General features: G+C 35.6%; 1 protein-coding gene across 9 annotated transcripts in view; it reads left to right on the top strand.

Moving 5' to 3' along the window:
• Positions 1-21,181, top strand: part of RASAL2 (RAS protein activator like 2) — a gene marked incomplete at its 5' end in the record, with an annotated part of 387,226 nt that overhangs the window by 276,239 nt on the left and 89,806 nt on the right. For all 9 annotated transcript variants that reach the window (XM_082612733.1, XM_082612736.1, XM_082612732.1 and 6 more), the window contains one exon: positions 7,647-7,753. In XM_082612733.1, the coding sequence (XP_082468859.1) occupies positions 7,647-7,753 (107 nt within the window). The remainder of the gene's footprint in view (positions 1-7,646; positions 7,754-21,181) is intronic.

The raw sequence follows: 21,181 nt of genomic DNA, 5'->3' as shown, positions 1-21,181 counted from the left end.
GTTTTAGAGCATCTCTGTAAATTAGAAGACCTATTGTCTTCCAGAGTTGAAGACAAAATATTATTCACCAAAATGAAGCTATGAGATTAAGAAAATCTTATAAATAACTAGATTGAAATGTTCAAAACAGTAACTTTATGTTGACCAATGTTTTTTATCTATTTTTGTCTCATAGAATTGGCCTAAGTAGTTATCTTTCCACTTAGGTGTACTGAAGATTGCTTTATGAGGATAGAAGGGCAGGTTTTCTTTTTCTTTTAAGACTGTTCTTTTAGAGCAGTTTTAGGTTCACAGCAAAATTAAGAGAAAGTTACAGAGATTTTCCTGTGTACCCTTGTCCCCACAAATGCATAGTCTCCCCCCATTATCAGTACCCCCACCAGAGTAATACATTTGTTACAGTCAATGAACCTACACTAACACATCATAATTACCCCAAGTACATAGTACAGTAGGACTCATTCTTAATGTTGTATATTTTGTGGGTTTGGACAAACGTGTAATGACATGTACCCACCCTTACAGTATCATACATAATATTTTCACTGCCCTAAAAACCTTTGTGCTCTGCTTATTCATCCATCCCCCTAAGGGTGGGTTATTTTTTGGAGGGCTTTTTGTCACTTTTTAATTCAAGGAATCAGTGGTAGATATTCTTTATAGCTTAATTCCTATTTTGTTCAAATTTTTTCACCATTACGTTAAGCAAGTAACTTTCCTTCTTTACCACATTGCCTTACCCCTCTTTGTTTCTTGATTAGAATGTTCTTATTAGCATTAGCATTCCAGGATTGAGAGTTTTCTTTGATGGGGTTTTGTTTGCAGTAAATTATCCCCAAAGAGTATGATTTAATTCTCTTTAAAATATGAAGAATCATGTGCACTTGTTAAAGTTCTTTGAATTATTTTTAGGAAGAAGTAAGAAAATTGAAGTCTCCATGATTGTTTACCTTATTTTTCTTCATTACAATCCATTATACAAAATACAAGGAGAACAGGATAGCATGCATGGTGATTAAAAGTATAGCCTCTAGATTCAGATTGCATGGGTTCTAATTCTGATTCTGCCCTTTACCAACCCTGCAAACATGGGCAGAGTAATAGAACATCTTGCTTCCTCATCTGTAAAATGGGGGTGATAATTCCAATTCCAGAGAATTGTGAGGATTGAAGAGAAATTAATATAAGACACTTAGCATGTAATAAGGAATAAAAATGTTAGTTTGGTGGTGTAGTTATCCTTGTTATACTTTTATTATTACTACTAAGATCCCTGGTTGTTATCACTAAGAACCATAGATACGCTTTGTATTTGAAAATTAAGATAACCATATAAATATCTCTAAACTCTGTCTCTCCAGTTGACAGTGAAAAGTGTTCTCTATCATCTCATCCAGTATAATCATGTGAAACCCTAAGTTGAAGAAATGGAATACTTGCTTGACCAGAGAGAAATCTGTTCTCCTACTATATTAACAAGAAGAATTTTTTAAAAATAATAATAGGGAATAAATTTGTTGAAGTAAAGAAAAGGTGGGGGAGACTAGATGCCTTTACTTTCTGAGAATTCACCACATTTCTGTACTTAGCACCAATTTATACGTATTGAAATGTGTCTAGGACATGCAAACTTGAAAGGACTGCTTGTTTGAGTGAAGTACTGCAGTCTAAGTGATACAAATTGGATGAATTAAAGCGGCTCTGGGGATTTGTACTTCAGAGGAGCTGAATGGTAGTGACTGTCAGTGCCTCAGCTTTACAGCAGTAAAAGTGAGATACAGCAGAAAATGTCCCACTGAAAATCAGGTGGTGAAGTCTATAAAACACCCAGGTGCTATGTTGTTAGCAACTATATAAATGCAGGATGTAATTTTCTCCTCTTTGCTCTTGTCACTTTTCCTTTATAAAATTCTTCTCTACCTTCATCTTTAAGCTCTCATTACCTTTAAGGAATCCTCCAACAAAAAGTATGAAACGTCATGAAGGCTTTTTTTTCTTTCATGTTTGCCATTTGTTATTAAAGGCCCTCTTGCTAAAGAGGTACAAACCCATTTCCTAATACTATTCCTTCCTTCCTATTCTGTTCCTTAAGTGTCTTCTGTGCCTCCTGTGGAAGAAGCATTCTCCTAATTTAGAATTCACAGCATGGAGAAATAAGTTATTTGCTTATTAACTCATTCATTAATAACTTGAGCCATGGACTTATCACATCCTATTTTGTCATCATTTATGCAATATAAGGGAAAATAGATGATAGTGAAGTGGATTCATTCACAGCAACACTATACACATTGAAATTCCAGTGACTTGAATGGGTGAACAAACATTTTGGTGTGTATTTAATTTTCTATCATGCTTTATTGAAATGTTTTTGATTTTTGAAAAGGCTTTTGAAGTGAACTAAAGAATTTCCTTTTGATAACAATAGAGCACTTGTTTCCTAAATATAATGTCAAAAATATTAATGGGGCCTGTGAATAATTATAATTGACAGAGCATTCACATTCATTCATGTTTTATAATTCTGTACACAAAACTACTAGGAATTGGCTTGGATTGCTATTAATGTGAAGTATTTAGACATACTGTATATGCCAACTGACTGCATCTGTGAACATGTAATGTTTTTCTGGTCTGTCATAACTAGAGAATTTTGCTGTAAGAAGGATATTTTGGTTCCTTACATCATTGTCCACCAAATCGAAACTTTATAAATATCTTTCTTCAGTCTGTTTATCGTTTGTTTTGAATTTTCTGAAATTACTTTAGCATTGGTAAGGTTATTCTCTTCTTTAGATTTTGCCTCCACCTTCATCTAAGAGAGTAATAAATTGCTACTACCTCAGGGGCTCCCACAAGAACTAAGTAAGAGAGATACTAGACCCAGTGGTTAGCACACAACAAACATTTAACATTAATTCAAATTATCATAAAAATAGAAAAATATTTCTGCCTTAGACAAATTATTCACAAAAGAGGTACTTAAATAATTTTGAAGTACATCTTTTTCTCCTAAAAAAACGTATTTTTGAATCATCTCCTCTACTTAAAAAAAAAAAAAAAACATTGTAACTTACTCTAAGTAATAGACATTATCAGAATTCATGACAGTTTTAGCTATGTTGTTTATGTTAAGTATATGCATGTATGACATGACAGTATATGAAATTTGGTTAAATGTGACTGAACAAAAAGTAAATATAGTTGATATTTATAGATATTTTATCATAATGATATTATATAATAGATACTTTTCTCATTTATTTGTAGAGGCTTTTAGAACCTAACCCTCAGTTAATATAAGCATTTTCCTTACTCTCTTTCCAAACATGATAATATTCGAGAATCATTTCAATCACATTCATTATTCGAAATCCTAAGGAAAAAAAAAATTAAGAAAGTGCCAATAAGTGTCTCTCCATAGTATTTCTTTGTGACTTGTACCTTTGGATGAAGTGCGTTTCACCAGGTGGTTTTTCCTTCAGAGTAAAAAGCCAAGTCCTTATGTGTAGGCCTACAAAGCCTACATGATCTGAGCACGCCTGCCCTAATTCCTCTTAGGCCTTCAGCTATTATTTGTCCCCACTTACTGACAGCAGCCCCACTGGCCTCCCAGCTGCACTTTACCCTAGAAGCTCTGTATTGGTCTCCCTCTGTCTGCAGTCTCCCTCCCTGATAAATCTACAAGCCTGACCTCTTCACTTCCTTAAGTATTGGCTCTCACTCACCTTCTCAATGCATCTATCTACCTATTCACTATAGTTACTGTAGTGAAATTATTGTTCCTACTCATCTCCCTTTCTCTGTCCTATTCTTTTTCCCTCCCTGAAACACCATTTGTTACATTGACTTCATTATAAGTAAACTAAAGGCCATGAACACACTATTAGGTCTGAAAGGCAGAATTGAGTTCTGTCTGTCAAATAGGCACATCTTCCACCAAAAGTGCCTTTGCCCTTATAATTATCTAGTTGTCAATTACTTTGCCACACTTTTAAAAGAAAGCACATTGACATAGAAGAAAATGTGTATTTTGAGGAAATGACATTGTAATAATGTATTTTGGATTTAGAGAGCCCCATTCTTCCAAAAAGCTAATTTTGGGTCAAAGCATATAAACTCATTTATCTTGTCTTCATCTCTGGTTGGTCTGAAAAACCCAGTTTATTAATGCAGACCAGAGCAGGAAAGGTTGAAATGGCTTACACGTAATCACACAGATAGTTGGTAGAGCTGCTAAGAAAAGCACCCAGATGTTCTCTTTGTTCAATACATCATCCTATGTGGAGCTGTATTGGAGGTTATCTCTCATTATTATAAGTTGTCACCTCAGCTCAGTTCATACCCAATGGCAAAGGAAATGAAGAGATAAATTTAAAACTTAACTGGGCTTTTTATAAGTTTTTTTGCCTTTCAATCTGAAAATGAAAAATATTATTTTTAGAGGGTGAGAAAGTGAACAAATTAGTTTTAGACCTTTATCTACCGAAACAATATCATATGCCTCTTGTCTTAGAGAGAGAGCATATTTTAAAATGACTGTAATTTAATATTGTGACTATGAAAGGAATATTAATTTTTACAGCAAGTGAAAATAATGCAGTAGTATGTAGCATGGGGCAGGTAGGGTAGAGAGCTGTCTAATTTTGGTCTACTGGGACTGGTATAGATTTTCCATCCAAATCAGCAGAAATGTAGCTTTAAGAGCATAGTAGCAGCTTTACTTTTTGCTTGGAGCTTTAAAGTCAAAGGTAGCTGGATGAGTTTAACAGGCAGGCCAGCCTGTGACTAATCCAGCAAGTTGTTAATTCTGCTCTTCCTGATGCTGCTCCCCTGTTTCTAAGTGGTCATTAGTTCTTTGGGTATATGTTCTTCTCTCAGCTTTCAAATAGTTATGAATCTTCTGAAAACTAAGCAACCCTAATATTCAAAGACATCAGCAGATAAGTTGCACTGATGTGAGGGCTGGGAAAGTCAAGAAGTGTAGACTTCCTCCTCTTATCATTAGTTGATTTAGCTTATTTTGTTTCCTTGCTTTTCCCTCTTTAATGGCAATTGTTCAAACTTCAAAAATAATTTAATTTCTTCTTTTTGAACCCAGTGACATTCTTTTTTTTTTTTTTTTTTTTTTTTGCGGTACACGGGCCTCTCACTGTTGTGGCCTCTCCCGTTGCGGAGCACAGGCTCCGGACGCGCAGGCTCAGCGGCCATGGCTCATGGGCCCAGCCGCTCCGCGGCATGTGGGATCTTCCCGGACCGGGGCACGAACCCGTGTCCCCTGCATCGGCAGGCGGACTCTCAACCACTGCGCCACCAGGGAAGCCCCCAGTGACATTCTTTAAGCTACATCAGAGTTGTGATTTTTTTTTCATGATACAGAAAGAGAATCTAAAGATAAGTACAACAAAGAACATATTGTTAGGGTTTGAAATGTGGTTGCTCATTATAGCCAAAATAATTTCAAATAGCTAAAAGCACTGAAATATATTTACGTAATGAGTTCATATGCCTGAAAACTAAAATTAGATGTTTGGAAGACAGTAAGGAGATAAGTTTCTTTTTCTTCCTTAGCCAGAACATTGCAAATTAAGGAAAACTGTTTACTAGATCATTTTATCCTTGCTAATGGAACTTATTTTTCTCCCAATATGGTTTCTCCATCAATTATTCAGAGATTAAAATATATTATATTGTAATATTCAATCTCATGTATCTTCTAATGATCGGTAATTATCAGATGAAAGATGAGATCTCCTTATACCTTCACCAGCCCCTATCCCCACCTGCCTGCCCCCCATATAGAATTGCCTGACTTAGATAATCACCCTTTAAAGTCATCTTCCTGGAGTCTGAAGGTCTTGTTGTTCAGTGTGCTCTGACAAACTGATTTGTTTAAATTCAGTGCTTTGTGCCATTCCTATGAATTTTAATTATAGTACCATTTTTTAGAAATGTGCAGTAGAATTCGTGTGTGCCTAATTCTGAAAATGGCTTTGTACATTAAGGCTCATTTAACCACAGATGGTTAGAGAGAAGTTGAGAGGCAGTTATTGGTCATAATTTTAAAACACAGTAATAGCATGGAACTTTCTGGTACTGCAGGCATTTAAGACGCTGTGTTGTCAACCTCTCGGTCATTAGGCATGTTGCGATTTGGCTTATGTCTTACTGGTCAGGATGTCACAGTGAAGAAATGTTTAGTCACGGAAAGAAAATCAGTGTCCAGCACGCAAAGATAGTAATAGGGTAAGCACTCCCAACTGGATTTTCATAGGAGGGATTGATTTGTGTGTATTACTGGGTCTGTGTAAAATGGTGTCCTTTTGGCACTAGATGAATATAAATTTCAGGAAATGTTTTTTCTTCGGCAGATTAGTGTAATACAGTGAAATTTGCTGTAACTGAGGGGAGGCAGTGGTTGGGCGTCTGCTAATAGCCTGAAAGTAACTAATGAGGATGTGTAGTCGGAACAATTGATTGAATAGCTGCAGTCCTGTGTGTTGCTTTCTCGCTTGCTCTCTCTGCAAGCTGTAGAGAGGGAGGGGGAAGAGCAAGACACAGGGAGGGAGCGAGAAAAAACGCTTTCTGTTAAGTGGAAGTAGCACGGATCCCAGGGGCCAGGAGGCCAGAAATGGAAGTTTAAACTGCATCTATCTTTTAAAGGGAGAACAGCAGGAATCAAAATGTCAGTCTCCGGAGTCACGATTTACTCCTTATTTTTTAAGATCTGGAAGATAACACAGAATACTCTTTTTAAGATGTGTTTTTTCTTTCCCTTGTCCATGTTGAGATTATCTAATGTTATCTGAGAAGCTGGATTCCTATATGTCTGTCAGTTGAAGTGGAGATGGGAAGCAGTTGTGATAAAGGTATAATATGTATATATCTATCATCTGTGTGTGCGTGTTTATGTGCATATATATATGCATATATATGTATATCACTCTATAAAAATTTTTAATGTAACCTTAATATAGTGTATAGTAATTAAATTGGAGAATACCACATCATCTGCAAAATCTGAAGCTTGTTAGGTCAGTTTGAACAGATTTAGGATTCCAGAGTAAGATCTTCGTGAGGTCATATTGCCAGAACAAGGAGAAGCTGATCTATTTTTATATCAGCATAGGCATATATGTTATTTTATCCTAGCAGTAGCTTTTAGTCTTCTCATAGACCTTTGGCTGCAGGCTAGTGAATCATCTTATCTGCACAGAACTGAACTTTGACCTTTGTGCAGACACCATCAAATCATGTTCACTAGGCAAAATTTGTTCACAAGAATATGAAAAAATTTCACTGGATTATATTAACTCCTATATTGCTGACATAGAGAAGTAGATTCATACACTGAGATGCAAATATTCAGTGAACTTAGAGATATTAAACATAGCTCAGAGGAAATTACTTTTTATATGTGCATAAAGATATAAGCTGTCACACTAAAGCAGATTCTTAACAGTGACCAAGTCTCCCTAGTGTCTTGATAATATCTCTTTAGAGATAAAGAAACAAATTAGGTAGAGATAGAATGTAATGTATCTTTAAAGCAGACTAATTTTTGTGAGAAAAAAATCAGTAATTTTACAGGTTAGCGAAAGATCCTAAATTTGGGTTTTTTATGATGTTCTTTTTTTCTTTTCCAGAGGTGCCAGCAGAAAGGTCCCCCCGCAGACGGAGTATCTCAGGGACCAGTACATCAGAGAAACCTAACTCTATGGATACTGCAAATACCTCACCCTTCAAAGTACCAGTAAGTGCTTCTCTTCTCTAAAAGAATACTTTACTTTTCTCCTTTCTTTTTAGAGTTAGAGACAATTGCTAAGAAATCAAAACATTTTGTTCTTCAAGAATCCCTTTATCAAGTTACTAACTAAAACCTATCACAATTCTATAAAGATGCTGGTAGGAATTTTTTTGTTTTAAAGGATGGCGTATAGTGTTTTTAGTGATGGAGCCTAAGCAGAGAATGATGAGACTCATAAAGTTGCAGAGCAGAAAATCAGAAAATTAGATTAGAAAATTAGACAGTTGTGAGTTCTAATCCTGAAACCTGGCCTATGCTTTGCTTAAGCCATCTTTTAGATGATTATATAAGTGCTTAAGAAATACCCTGGAAGAAATATTCCAGTTAAAAATACTCCTTAAACTGACTAGGCAGTACTGAGAATCAATATTAAATATGAAGGAATGCTCAGATGGAAAGTCTGTAAGTGATCAGGTCAGCTGACTACGAGTTGCAGTTTGGACCTCTTTGATGTAACTTGGAGTAACCCAGATTTTAATTCATCCATTTTCTAATCATATCATTTTATTAAAATTAATTATTTTTAAACTTAAAAAGAATTACATCCGTGAAGTTGGTCATTATTATAGGTACAGTGGAAATCAGTATAAAGTAGAAATAGCCTTTTCTATTGGGAAAAAAAGGATTTTTTTTCTTTTAATTCAGCCAAGTTAATACGTTGTGTTCTTTATTTCAATACAATTTTTTTAAGTTAGGATGACCTTTTAAGTAGAACTGGTATTTTGAGATATAAAGCTGGCATTCACTTGTAAATTAACCAAAGTGAATGTTTTATTTTACATTAACCCTGAGAAGCAAGATTTCCCCTTGTTATATCTAAGTGCCTTGTAGAGTTTGTGAATATCTATTATTGTGACACCTTTCAAATTTTTACAAATCTTCTCATTTTTAAAGACCACAAGCAAGTGTTGGATTAATATTCTAACCAAATTGTGACAGGAGTTTTAAAATACTGGATTTCATGCCTTTTACTAAATTTCTTTATTCTAATAGACATAACTATCTATTTAAAATTTGGTTTCATGAATGAAAAAAGTATCTTTTCTCTCCCTTCCCCTTCTTATTTTCCTGATGAAACCAATCAAATATGGTGAAACTATCTATATAAAGAGTTTGGTGAAAAGGTTTGAGTTAGAATTTTTCCTACTGTCATGCTAGAATAGAACGGTGAATACTTAATTTTTTTTTTTTCAACATCAGTAACTGAAGAAGAATATTTCTCTGCAATGTGGTAACTTTGAAGTACTTCCTATATTGAATCTGAAGTTCATGACTGGCCTTTTAAAATTTGAATTAATTAGCAAAAACAATTTTCATTTATATTTAAACAGTAAATTGACAGCTAATTTAAGGTTTACCTTAATAATAAGACTAATTATTTTTGAGTAAAAGTAATAAACCAATGATGCATATACATGAAGACTAGCACTACTCACAGACCACTTACTCAGGGATCGAACCCAGGTCCCGGCAGTGAGAACGCTGAGTCCTAAGCACTGGACCGCCAGGGAATTCCCTCATTTGTTATTCCTTTTACAATCTCGGCCACGTCATGGATTTAGAAATACTGAGGGAAAGAAGGGTCCCCTGACTAGCAAATTGCAGTCACAAAGCCCATGCACTTAGCTCTCGAGTAGAATTTAGCCATTCATATGCCTTCATCTAGGCAATTGTTTGGAAAAATAACCATACAAACACACTGACTGCAATTTTTTTTAATGGCAAAAAAAAAAAATGTCAATGAGTAGAGGGAGGAGGTAGAGAAAATGAAAAACAAGGAGTCATAAAAACAATCTGAATTCATTTAGGATAAAGGAAGATAGCCTTTTACTTATTGATAGTCCTTAAGGGTACCATTTTATTACAGGATGGATGGTGCATAGTGCAGTAATTGACATTGATAATAATAGTCCTGAATCATCAAGGAAAAGTGAAATTATATTGTTTGTACCAGGCTTTTTTTAAAAACTGGAAACTTTGTAATATTGTGTGATATATATCCATTGAGAATATTTAAAATCTTAAAGATATGTGAAGGTTTAAAAAATTGCTATTCCAAAAAATCTAGTTTGTGAAGTTCCTCACTCCTTGTTAATGCTGGATAAATAATTTATATTCTTTTAAGAGAAACCAAAATATGCTGGCTAAATGAGGCACTGCAGTACTTGGATGTCTGTGGAAGTACATTGTATTTTTTAAATCTCCATATGATACCAAAAGCTAATGTGACTTACATCCCTTAAATGTATTGCCAGAAGAAGTATGTCTAGTTTTCAGATCAACACAAAATATTTTAATAATAAATATCACAAAAGACTTTCTGAATATGGGAAAGCAGTACAAAAAGGAACCTAACTGAGATACTTAACTTTTAGTTACTTATATAGTACCTCAAAGATCATTTTCGTGTTAACTTTATGAAGGGGCAGGGGTGAGATTTAAGCACAAGTACTTGTGGTTCTAAGACTCAGGTGTCTTTGCTGTGGTGAACAGCAGGTTCACTACCCATCAGGAGGACCCAAAAAGGAGCTAGTTGTGGACTCTCCAAAAGGGCCTTATTCTTCCTAGATCTATTTTCAGGCTTACTGAGGGCAGATGAAATCGATTTTTAACAAGTCTTGATGAAAATTGTTGACAATGACACACTTGATGAATGCTTACTTTGGGCAAAGTATTGGTGATTCACCAATTGATATTGATGAGACTATTGATGCTTTCTTGGCGCTCTACTTGGTACTGGGGAAACAGAAATGAACACAACAGAATTTCCATACAAGAGAACTTATAGTCTAGTAGCAAGAGACAGAAAAATGACCAGATTCGTAAGGAGGTAGATGAGCGTGGTGACACCGGTTTTTAACAATGCGCTGTGTAAGCTAAGGCTTTGTCAAGGAGCCAGTATTTTAGCTGCGTTTCAAAGGCTGAATGAAAATAGTTGAGAGGGGAAGGAGAGTATTCCAGCCCGAGGGAATAGCATTTTGGAAAGACACACTTCATAAGGTGACTCACACTTCAAGGGAATATGGGAAAGCATTTCGTGCTTTTCGAGGGAGGAATTGAAAAGCGTGTAGGCAAAAATGGCTAGAGAGAGGATGGAGAGGTAGGTTGGGGCAAGACTGTGAGTGGGTTTGTTTGTCAAGCTTAACTAAATTTTGCTGGCCACTAAAGCATTAAAGATTGGTTTAATTGAAATATTTGTCTTGGCTTAAAAGCTAGACCAAGTTATATAAATACTGGGACATACTGGTAAATTACTTGACTCTAACCTAAGTGACTCTTCTTGCTATCACTATCTCAACTCAGGGTGATAGGTAAGGGGCTATCATTCAATCAAAGGCCAGTCCAGCATCCACCCCTGGCTATCAGCTGACACTGCTGGTAGTTATAGAGTAGTGGTTAGCCTTTGAGAGATCCCCAGAAGCCAGTGGATAAGAGTTGTTTGTATCCTGCTGACTGCTGCTAGATAAGGCAGAAAGGATATGTATCTTTGTATATCTTCCTTATTCCCCCAAATTTATATTTTCTAAACTTAAAATGGATAACTAGTAAGTAGTATATTCATGTATATTCCTTACTTAGTCTAATCCATATTTATGCAGATAGACAGCAGAGTCAATAAGTTGAAAAATAAGAATGTAAGAAATGAAAGAAGGAAGTCATATGGCCACTGAACCTATAGGTTAAGGTAAGGTCTCAGCTTTTGGGAATGTTTAAATGTATTTGTACTTATATCTAATCATAGGCATAAGAAAAGCAGAGATCTGCAGGGTAGTTATTCACTTCTTCCTCCACTCTGATTCCATATCTCTTCACCTTAATTCCAATTGCAGTTATTTGTTTGTAGGTCTGTTGCCTCATTAGACAATAAATATCTCTTCTACTTAACTTTTTTTTTTAATTGGAGTATAGTTGCTTTACAATGTTGTGGTAGTTTCTACTGTACAGCAAAATGAATCAGCTATACGTATACATATATCCCCTCTTTTTTGGGTTTCCTTCCCATTTAGGTCACCGCAGAGCATTGAGTAGAGTTATCTTTGTAGCTACCCCAATGCCTAACAACAGAGCCTTGCACATAGGAAACACTCAACAAGTAATTGTTGAGTGGATAAAATATAAATGAGTTATCTAAGAACCTGAATCAAGTGACTGTGTTTCACACTTACTTACTCTCTTGGTATTACAGATGATGTCTCTAGTCTAGTGGATTACTAAACCATTTAATAACCACTAAGAGATCATTTGGAGTAAAGGAGTGCATCTGTGCAAAATAGTTACCTTTTTTTTTCTCTTCAACAAAGAGAGATCTTAATTTATATTTGGAATCCAGGGCTATGGTATTTTATGTATGTAGTGTATACTCTTTCTACTTAGGTTGGGAAGTGAAACTAGGTAGGATTCTTTATTTAATGATTTATCTCTGTGGATATTTCTTTGAACCATTTAGGTGTCAGACGTATGTATAAGCTCGCAATGTTTTTGCAGATTTGAGTTTTGACTGTTAGATTCTTCAAGAACAATTTTAGTCATTTGAATAGTTTTTTGCCTCTTTTTAAAGATCCTATTTTTCACTTTTTTCTTTAACATCCTGCTAGACTTTTTGCCTTTGTCATATGTGTGTTTTCCTTTAAATAAAATATTCATTGTATGTTTTATATATTGTTAAAACTACATTTAAATGATGTTACAAGAGTGACTGGGAAGGAATGAGTAAACTAATGAAAAGTTATCCAGGTACTTTAATTCAGAAAGAGAATATGCTAACATCTTGTAATTGTATATATTTGTTTCACATTGCCTGAGTTTTTGCGACAGGCTTCTTTCTTTAATATTCTATTTATAAAGTGACTATTGATATTTATGATTTTTGTATCGCTTCTCCTTAGACGATGCCATCAATTTAGCTTTGGCTGAAAGAAAGCTGCTGTGTACTGGGCCAGGTGCTTTGCTTAGTGTTTTCATTTCCATAACACAATGGTCTGAGTTGGCCTTCCCTGTGAATGTAACACAATGCAGTCGCAGCTGCTTCATTTATATTAGCCTTGAGCTTGGCTCTGAAAGAATTCAGGCACTAAAATACATGCCAAGACAACCAGAATGCAAAGTTGAACTAAAGCAGTAACCGAATATTCCTATGTAACCCTCCTTGTGTTCTTGTCACAGTGACTCCTGAGCATTCCCAATCAGACATACTAGGTACAAAAGATTGTCAAAAGATGGAACCTTTGCATAGCTTTTAGAAGAAAGTAAAGCTTTAGAGGAATAAATGTAGACTAAGTTAAATTCTGTAAAAAAGAAAAAAAAAGTAATGTTACATCCTTTCTTAAGTATTGAGATATCGGGCTCAGTTGGTATTATCCATTGTTTTGAATAGAATTCTCAATAAGATCTTTGTTTTTCCAAGGTAAACAAAGAGACAGAAAGCTTCATGCCCACTTAATAAAGACCAGAAAGTGTTCATTGTCTAAACCAGTGGTTTTCAACTCTGGCTGTACACAAAAATCATCTAAGGAACTCAAAAAATACTGCTGCCTGGGCTCCACCTCACACCAGTTAAATCAAATCTCTGGACTAGAGCCCAGTCTTCTGTATTTTTTAAAACCTTTCCAGTTGATTCTAACGTGCAACCAGGGTTGAGAACTATTTGTCTAAATGAGTGGTTAAAGTATTAGGAACCCACTTAGTCAATGTATTCCCTGTGGACATCAGTGCCTTCTTTTGTACCTTCAAGTCTGCCGTAAAAAACTAGCAAGTGATAGTTTCTCAGTGGCATGCTATCGCTCACAAACAAGTTGCTGTGTTGTACATTAGTTGCCCTTCTGAGTGTTTACCACAGTCAGTTCAGATGACCAGTCTAATTTTACAAAATACTTGCTTTATTGTGGCAGAGTGGCCTCTGACCAGGCTAAGAATCTGTTTTAGCAGTAAAATATTCAATTTGAATTCATAGCACCGGAGCTACAATCCTGTTTCAATTTTTATATTCTCATTGCTGTTGTATTCCAGGACACTTAAAGTTCTTTACTCTGCTGCTTAAAGATTCTTTATGCATCTTTCTTCTCTTTCCTGACCATCTGCATGGAGTTAAAATAGTAGGATTACCCTTCAGTGATAACTTTTTCAATAAAGAGAACATTTATATTCATAGATATATGAATACATATTCATATTATATGTCTATCAAAATATTACTACCAGAGGTAAAAATAATATAATAAACATAGGGATGTCAGAAAAAAAAATTATAGTCTGAAGATATTAAATATTAACTATACCTCTAAATCATTTTGTAATCAGAACGGGTGTAATTTTAAAATCTTTTAACAATAAACACCCTAGAAAATGTAAAATTTGGAGAAAAGAAAAAAGGATTAAGGATAGATACAACCCCTTAAGGAGGATAGAAAGCAGATAGCAAATACCTGGAGGAAGAGAGCAAGAATGGCAGGGAATATTGCCAAGATCCTAAACTTGAAAGAATCAAAGAATGATGGAAAACCTCCTCAATCTATGGTTATTCCTAGCAATAGGTTTGCAATAGTGCTAACTAGTGGAGATTCCACCTTATCCTGCCCAGGAGAAGAGGGCTGTTTGAGAGAGAGGACAGGATGAACTCAAATATAGTTCTTTTTTAAGGATAGTAATAAGGCCTTATAGTAATAAGGCCATCTCCTCAAAGCCAAGATATTTTTCTTCTGTTTTAATAGGGAAGTAGAGGCTTAACTCCTTTCATATCACAACCAGAGATAAATGTTTTGAAGGGCTAATACTCACTTAGGGGAGCATATAGTTAACCACTAAGTATAACTGATATCAGATGCTTTCTCCTTTCAAAGAAGTTAGGAAGTTAGAAATATATAAAGGAAACCTTGCCAAATTCTTGATTTGCTAGGGTTAGCTGTACAGAAAGGTATTTTTGTACTTCTTAGCTATACCTATAGTCAACAAGGTACAAGCATTGCTGGTAAACAGTAATACCCCTGAGGTGCCTTCCTACCATCAGGCCATTTAATTTTATAATCAATGCCAGTACCACTCCACTGGATCTTTAAATGGTTTGTTTGTTTTATATTAAACATCTATGAATTTCAATTTATCATTTACTTATTTTTTAACTGAAAACTAGTTGATGTACAATATTATGTTCTTTTCAGGTGTACTGCATAGTGATTTGACATTTGCATACAATGAAATTATCCCCATGATAAGTCTATTAATGATCTGTCCCCATACAAAGTTATTACAATATTATTCACCATATTCCTTATGCTGTATGTTACATCCCTATGGCTTATTTATTTTATAACTGGAGGTTTGTACCTCTTAATCCCCCTCCTATTTCACTCTTCTCTGGCAACCACCATCTGTTCTCTGTATCTATGAGTCTGGTTTTCATTTTGTTTTATTTGTTTGTTTTGTTTTTACATTCCACATAGCAGTGAGATCATACTGTATTTGTCATTCTCTGTCTGACTTTATTTCGCTTAGCAAAATACCCTCTAGATCCATCCATGTTGTCACAAATGGCAAGATTTTATTTTATTTTTTTAATGGCCAACAGTCTAGTGTGTGTGTGTGTTACACACAAACATACATATACATACACATACATACCACATCTTCTTCATCTATTTATCTATCAATAGATACTTAGGTTGTTTCCATATCTTGGCTATTGTAAATAATGCTGCAGTGAACATTGCTGTGCATATCTTTTCAAATTAATGTTTTTGTTTCCTTCAGGTAAATACCCGGAAGTGGAATTGGTGACTGTTATGGTAGTTCTACTTCTAATCTTTTGAGGAACCTCCATACTGTTTTCCATAGTGGTTGTACCAATTTGCATTCCCACCAACAGTGTATAAAGGTTCCCATATCTCTACTTCTTTGTCACCACTTCTTATTTGTTGTCTTTTTGATGATAGCCATTCTGACAGATGTGAGGTGTTATCTCATTGTGGTCTTGATTTGTGTTTCCCTGATGATTAGTGATCTTGAGCATCTTTTCAGGTGTCTGTTGGCCATCTGTATGTCTTCTCTGGAAAAAAAATATCTCTTCAGGTCCTCCACCCATTTATTAATCAGCTTGTTTGTTTTTTTGATGATGAGTTGTATAACTTCTTTGTATATTTTGGATATTAACCTCTTATTGGATATATTGTTTGCAAATATTTTACTCTACTCAGTAGACTGTCTTTTTGTTGATGGTTTCCTTACTGTGCAAAAACTTTTAAGTTTGTTGTAGTCCCACTTGTTTATTTTTGCTTTTGTTTCCCTTGCCTGAGGAGACAGCTCCAAAAAAATATTGCTAAGACTGATGTCAAAGAGTATACTGCCTATATTTTCCTCTAGGAGTTTTATGGTTTCAGGTCTTACATCTGGGTCTTTAATCCATCTTGATTTTATTTTTGTATATGGTGTGAGAACGTAATCCAATTTGATTCTCTTGCATATAACTCTTCAGTTTTCCCATTTATTGAAAAGGCTGTCTTTTCCTTATTGTATATTCTTGCCTCCTTTGTCATAGATTAATTGACCACATAAGCATGGGTTTATTTCTGCGCTCTATATTCTGTTCCATTGATCTGTGTGTCTGTTTTTATACCAATACCATACTGTTTTGATTACTGTAGTTTTGTAGTATAGTGTGAAGTCAGGGAGTGTGATTCCTCCAGCTCTGTTCTTCTTTCTCAAGATTACTTTGGCTATTCAGGGGTTTTTATGTTTCCACGCAAATTTTAAAGTTATTTATCTAGTTCTGTGAAAAATATCCTTAGTATTTTGATAGGTATTGCATTGAATCTGTAGATTGCCTTGGGTAGTATGCTCATTTTAACAACATTAATTCTTCCCATCCATGAACATTGTATATCTTTCCATCCCTTTTTTTTTTTTTTTTTTTTTTTGTCTTAAATTTCTTTCATCAGTGTCTTATAGTTTTCCAAGTACAGGTCGTTTACCTCCTTAGGTAGGTTTATTCTTTTTGATGCAATTGTAAATGAGATTGTTTCCTTAATTTCTCTTTCTGACAGTTTTTTGATAGTGGATAGAAGTGCAACAGATTTCTGTATATTAATTTTGTATCCTGCAACTTGACTGAATTCATTGATGACCTCTAGTAGTTTTCTGGTGGTGTCTTTAGGATTTTCTAAGTATAGTATCGTGTCATCTGCAAACAGTGACAGTTTTACTTCTTCCTTTCTAGTTTGGATTCCTTTTTATTTATTTTTCTTGTATGATTGCTGTGGCTAGGACGTCCAATGCTATGTTGAATTAAAGTAGCGAGAGTGGGCCTCCTTGTCTTGTTCCTGATCTTAGAGGAAATAATTTCAGCTTTTCACTGCTGAGTATGATGTAAGCTGTGGGCCTATCATATATTACCTTTATTATGTTGAGGTATGTGTTCCCACTATGCCCACTTTCTGGAGAATTTTTATCATAAATGGATGTTGAAATTTGTCGAAAGCTTATTGTGCATCTATTGAGATAATCATGTGATTTTTATTCTTCAGTTTGTTAATGTGGTGTATCACATTGATTGATTTGCAAATACTGAAAAATTCTTGTGTCCCTGGGATAAATCCACCTTGATCATGGTATGCGATTTTTTTTAATGTATTGTTGGATTTGGTTTGCTAATATTTTATTGGGGATTTTTGAATCTGTGTTATCAGTGATCTTGGCCTGTAATTTTCTTTCTTTCTTCCTTCCTTTTTATCTTTCTTTTTTCTTTCTTTTTTTTTTTTGATATCTTGGTCTTGTTTTGGTATCAGGGTGATGCTGGCCTCATAGACTGTGTTTGGAAGCATTCCTTTCTCTTCAACTTTTTGGAGTAGTTTGAGAAGGATAGGTGTTAATTCTTCTTTAAATATTTAGTAAAATTCACCTGTGAAGCCATCGAATCCTGGACTTCTGTGTATTGGGAGTTTTTTAAATTACTGATTCAGGGAATTCCCTGGCGGTCCAGTTGTTAGGACTCAGCACTTTCACTGCCATGGGCCCAGGTTCAGTTTCTGGTTAGGGAACTAATATCCCACAAGCCACACAGTGTGGCCAAAAATAAATAATTTAATAAATTAATAAATTAATCAATAACTGGTAATAGGTCTGTTAATATTTTCTATTTCTTCCTGATTCAGTCTTGGGAGATTATACATTTCTAGAAATTTGTTCATTTCTTCTAGGTTGTCCACTTTATTGGCATATAGTTGCTCCTCTTAGTCTCTTATGATCCTTTGTCTTTCTGTGCTGTCAGTTGTAACTTCTCATTTTTCACTTCTGATGTTATTGATTTGAGCCCTATCTCTTTTTCTCTTGAAGAGTTAAAAGTTTATCAATTTTTTTTATCTTTTCAAAGAACCAGCTCTTAGTTTCACTGATCTTTTTTATTGTCTTTTTTGTCTCTATTTTATTTATTTCCACTCTGATCTTTATTATTTCTTTACTTCTCCTAACTTTCAGTTTTGTTTGTACTTCTTTTTCAAGTCCCTTTAGGTGTAGGGTTAGACTGTTTATTTGAGATTTTTCTTGTTTTGTGAGGTAGACTTGTATCACTATAAAATTCCCTCTTAGAACTGCTTTTACTGTGTCCCTTAGATTTTAGATCACTGTGTTTTCATTTATCATTTTTCTCTGGATATTTTTTAATTTCCTCTAATTTCTTCAGTGACCTGTTCATTGTTTGCTAGCGTGCTGTTTTTGGAGTTTTTTTCCCCTAGTGTTTGATTTCTAGTCTCATACTGCAGAAAAGATATTTGATGTGATTTTAATCTTCTTAAATTTATTGAGAATTGTTCTGTGACCTAGCATGTAATCTATCCAAGGGAATGTTCCATGTGCACCTGAAAAGAATGTGCATTCTGCTGTTTTTGGATGAAATGTTCTCATTATATACCTATTAATCCATCTCATCTAATGTTTCATTTAAGGCCAGTGTTTCCTTACTGAATTTCTGTCTGGATAATTTGTCCACTGATGTAAGTGGGGTATTAAGGTCACTTACTATTACTGCCTGTTTACTATTACTGTCAGTTTCTCCCATTATGTTTGTTAATATTTGCTTTATATATGTAGGTGCTCCTATGTTGGGTACACATGTATTTACAATTGTTATATCTTCTTGTTAGATTGATCCCTTTATCGTTATGTAATGTCCTTCTTTGTCTCTTGCTACAATCTTTCTTTTAAAGTCTATTTTGCCTGATATAAGTATTGCTACCCCAGCTTTCTTTTCTTTTCCATTTGCATGGAATACTCTTTTAGCTTTTGTTAGTGCTGAGATCTTCATATTAGAGGGATGCTTTTATGACTTTTTATAGCAATGTAATTAATGATCCACAAATCAGGAAATATAAAGTGATATTGTTTTGACAGCCTTCTAAACAGTCTTCTGTTAGTATTCTCCTAATGCCTAGTTTCAGTGTCCCATAGTAATTTAAATTTAGCTTGCTCCAAACTGTACCCACTTATGTTTTTCCCCAAAACTGTTTTCCCTCTGAATTTCTAACTTTGTAGTACTACAAATTTCTTCACTTCCCCAGAGCCAAAAACCTAAGAGTCAGGCCTGGCTTCATGAGTATGAGACCAGTGTAATGCACAGGGCCTGCACTCAGGAAGGCCCTCTGCATAGAGTTTAATGCTCAGTGGTTGCCATCTCAAAATTCTTAATGATTCATTTTTGGATTTGTGATTTGTGTTTTGTAAGTGAAGTCCAGTGGGATAATGGAGCACCTGCAGGGACTTGGAACCAAGGCACAGTACCACCTCCCACTGCCTCTCTGGGCTGGATTCTACATTCCCCACTTTCCCACCCACTGGAACACCAGCCTCCCTTCCTCTCTCTGCCTCACCCAGCCACAGCTATCACTCTCTGACCCTAGCGGGGCCTGTGCACAAGCATAAGAAAGGTAGGGATTAGGCTGTGCACTCTTGGCAGGGCTGTCCTTGCCCTTACCTGTCATCTTCACTGATGTCTGACAGGTGGCCAGAGACCACAACCCAACTGAGGCAAGCCTCTGTTCATCCCCAATTCCAGGTACCTAGTGAGTTGGAGTGGCAGCCATGGGAAGGGAAGAAACCTGGCTCAACTTCCCTGCCCTGGGCCAGGGCATGGCACATGGGTTTGGTGGCTGGGGAGGGGCAACCTAACAGCCAGTGGGTCACCCACACAGTGAGTTGTGGGCTAGGGCCCCAGGCATCTGTGAAGGTCTGCACTTCTTGCCTTAATGCCCGAGGGAACATGACATTAAATAGCAAATGAAAAATACCATAGCAGATGGAGAGAGAGACCGCTGGGAAACATTTTCTATTTTAGTACTTACTGGCACTGTTTTCCTGCTTTTTGAATAAGAGCCCTAATATTTTGTACTGAGCCCCTCAAAATATGTAGTTGGTCCCATCTAATACAGTGGGGATTTTAACTCATCTCCTGGCCTCCGATTCCTCCTTCACCCACTTTAGCTTTCACACTGCTGCCAGAGTGGTCTCTTTAAAATTTAAATCTGATCATTACTTGACTCTCCCTTGGTTAAAGTCCTTTAGTAGCTCTGTATGGTCCCACACCCATGGATGTGACCAAATTTTGTACATTTTATTTGGCTTGCACAGTGGGTTCTTTCCACTCTCCTCCCTCTCTCCATTCTTCCTTCCCTTCATTTGAATGTCTTCAGACACAGCTAGCCTTTCCTTCAAAAAGCATCAGTTACGTGCCGAAACATTTTGCGTTTAACTTGTGTTTTACTGGGTGATCAAAACCAAAGTTAACTTGGCACAGAGAGCCTTTCATTATCTAGTTTTCTGCTGCCCTTCCAGTCTTATTTCTTTATACCCAATACCCCCTTCCCTACTCCCAGTTCTTTAAGCCTCCAAACTTAAAGAGTGCTCCATCTTAGTGCTCCATCTTTATCAAACTTAAGTTCCTCAAACAAGTTTTCTCAGGTTTCTTTGCACATTTCTGCCTAGGAAGGCCACCACTGCACCACCAGGGAAGCCCTATTTGTAGACTTTTTGATGATGGCCATTCTGATTGGTGTGAGGTGATACCTCATTATAGTTTTGATTTGTATTTCTCTAATAATTAGCAATGTTGAGCATATTTTTGTGTGCCTTTTGGCCATCTGTATGTCTTCTTTGGAGAAATGTCTCTTTAGACTTCTGCCCATTTTTTGATTGGGTTGTTTGGTTTTTTGATATTGAGCTGTGTGAGCCGTTTTTATATTTTGAGATTAATCCCTTATTGGTCACATCATTTGCAAATATTTTCTCCCATTCTGAGGGTTGTCTTTTCATTTTGTTTGTGGTTTCCTTTGCTGTGCAAAAGCTTTTAAGTTTAATTAGGTGCCATTTGTTCATTTTTGGTTTTATTTCCATTACTCT

This window comes from Mesoplodon mirus (assembly GCF_964341445.2).
Source record: "Mesoplodon mirus genome assembly, chromosome: 3".
NCBI classification, from domain to species: domain Eukaryota; kingdom Metazoa; phylum Chordata; class Mammalia; order Artiodactyla; family Ziphiidae; genus Mesoplodon; species Mesoplodon mirus.
This window is presented reverse-complemented; position numbering and strand designations above follow the sequence as displayed.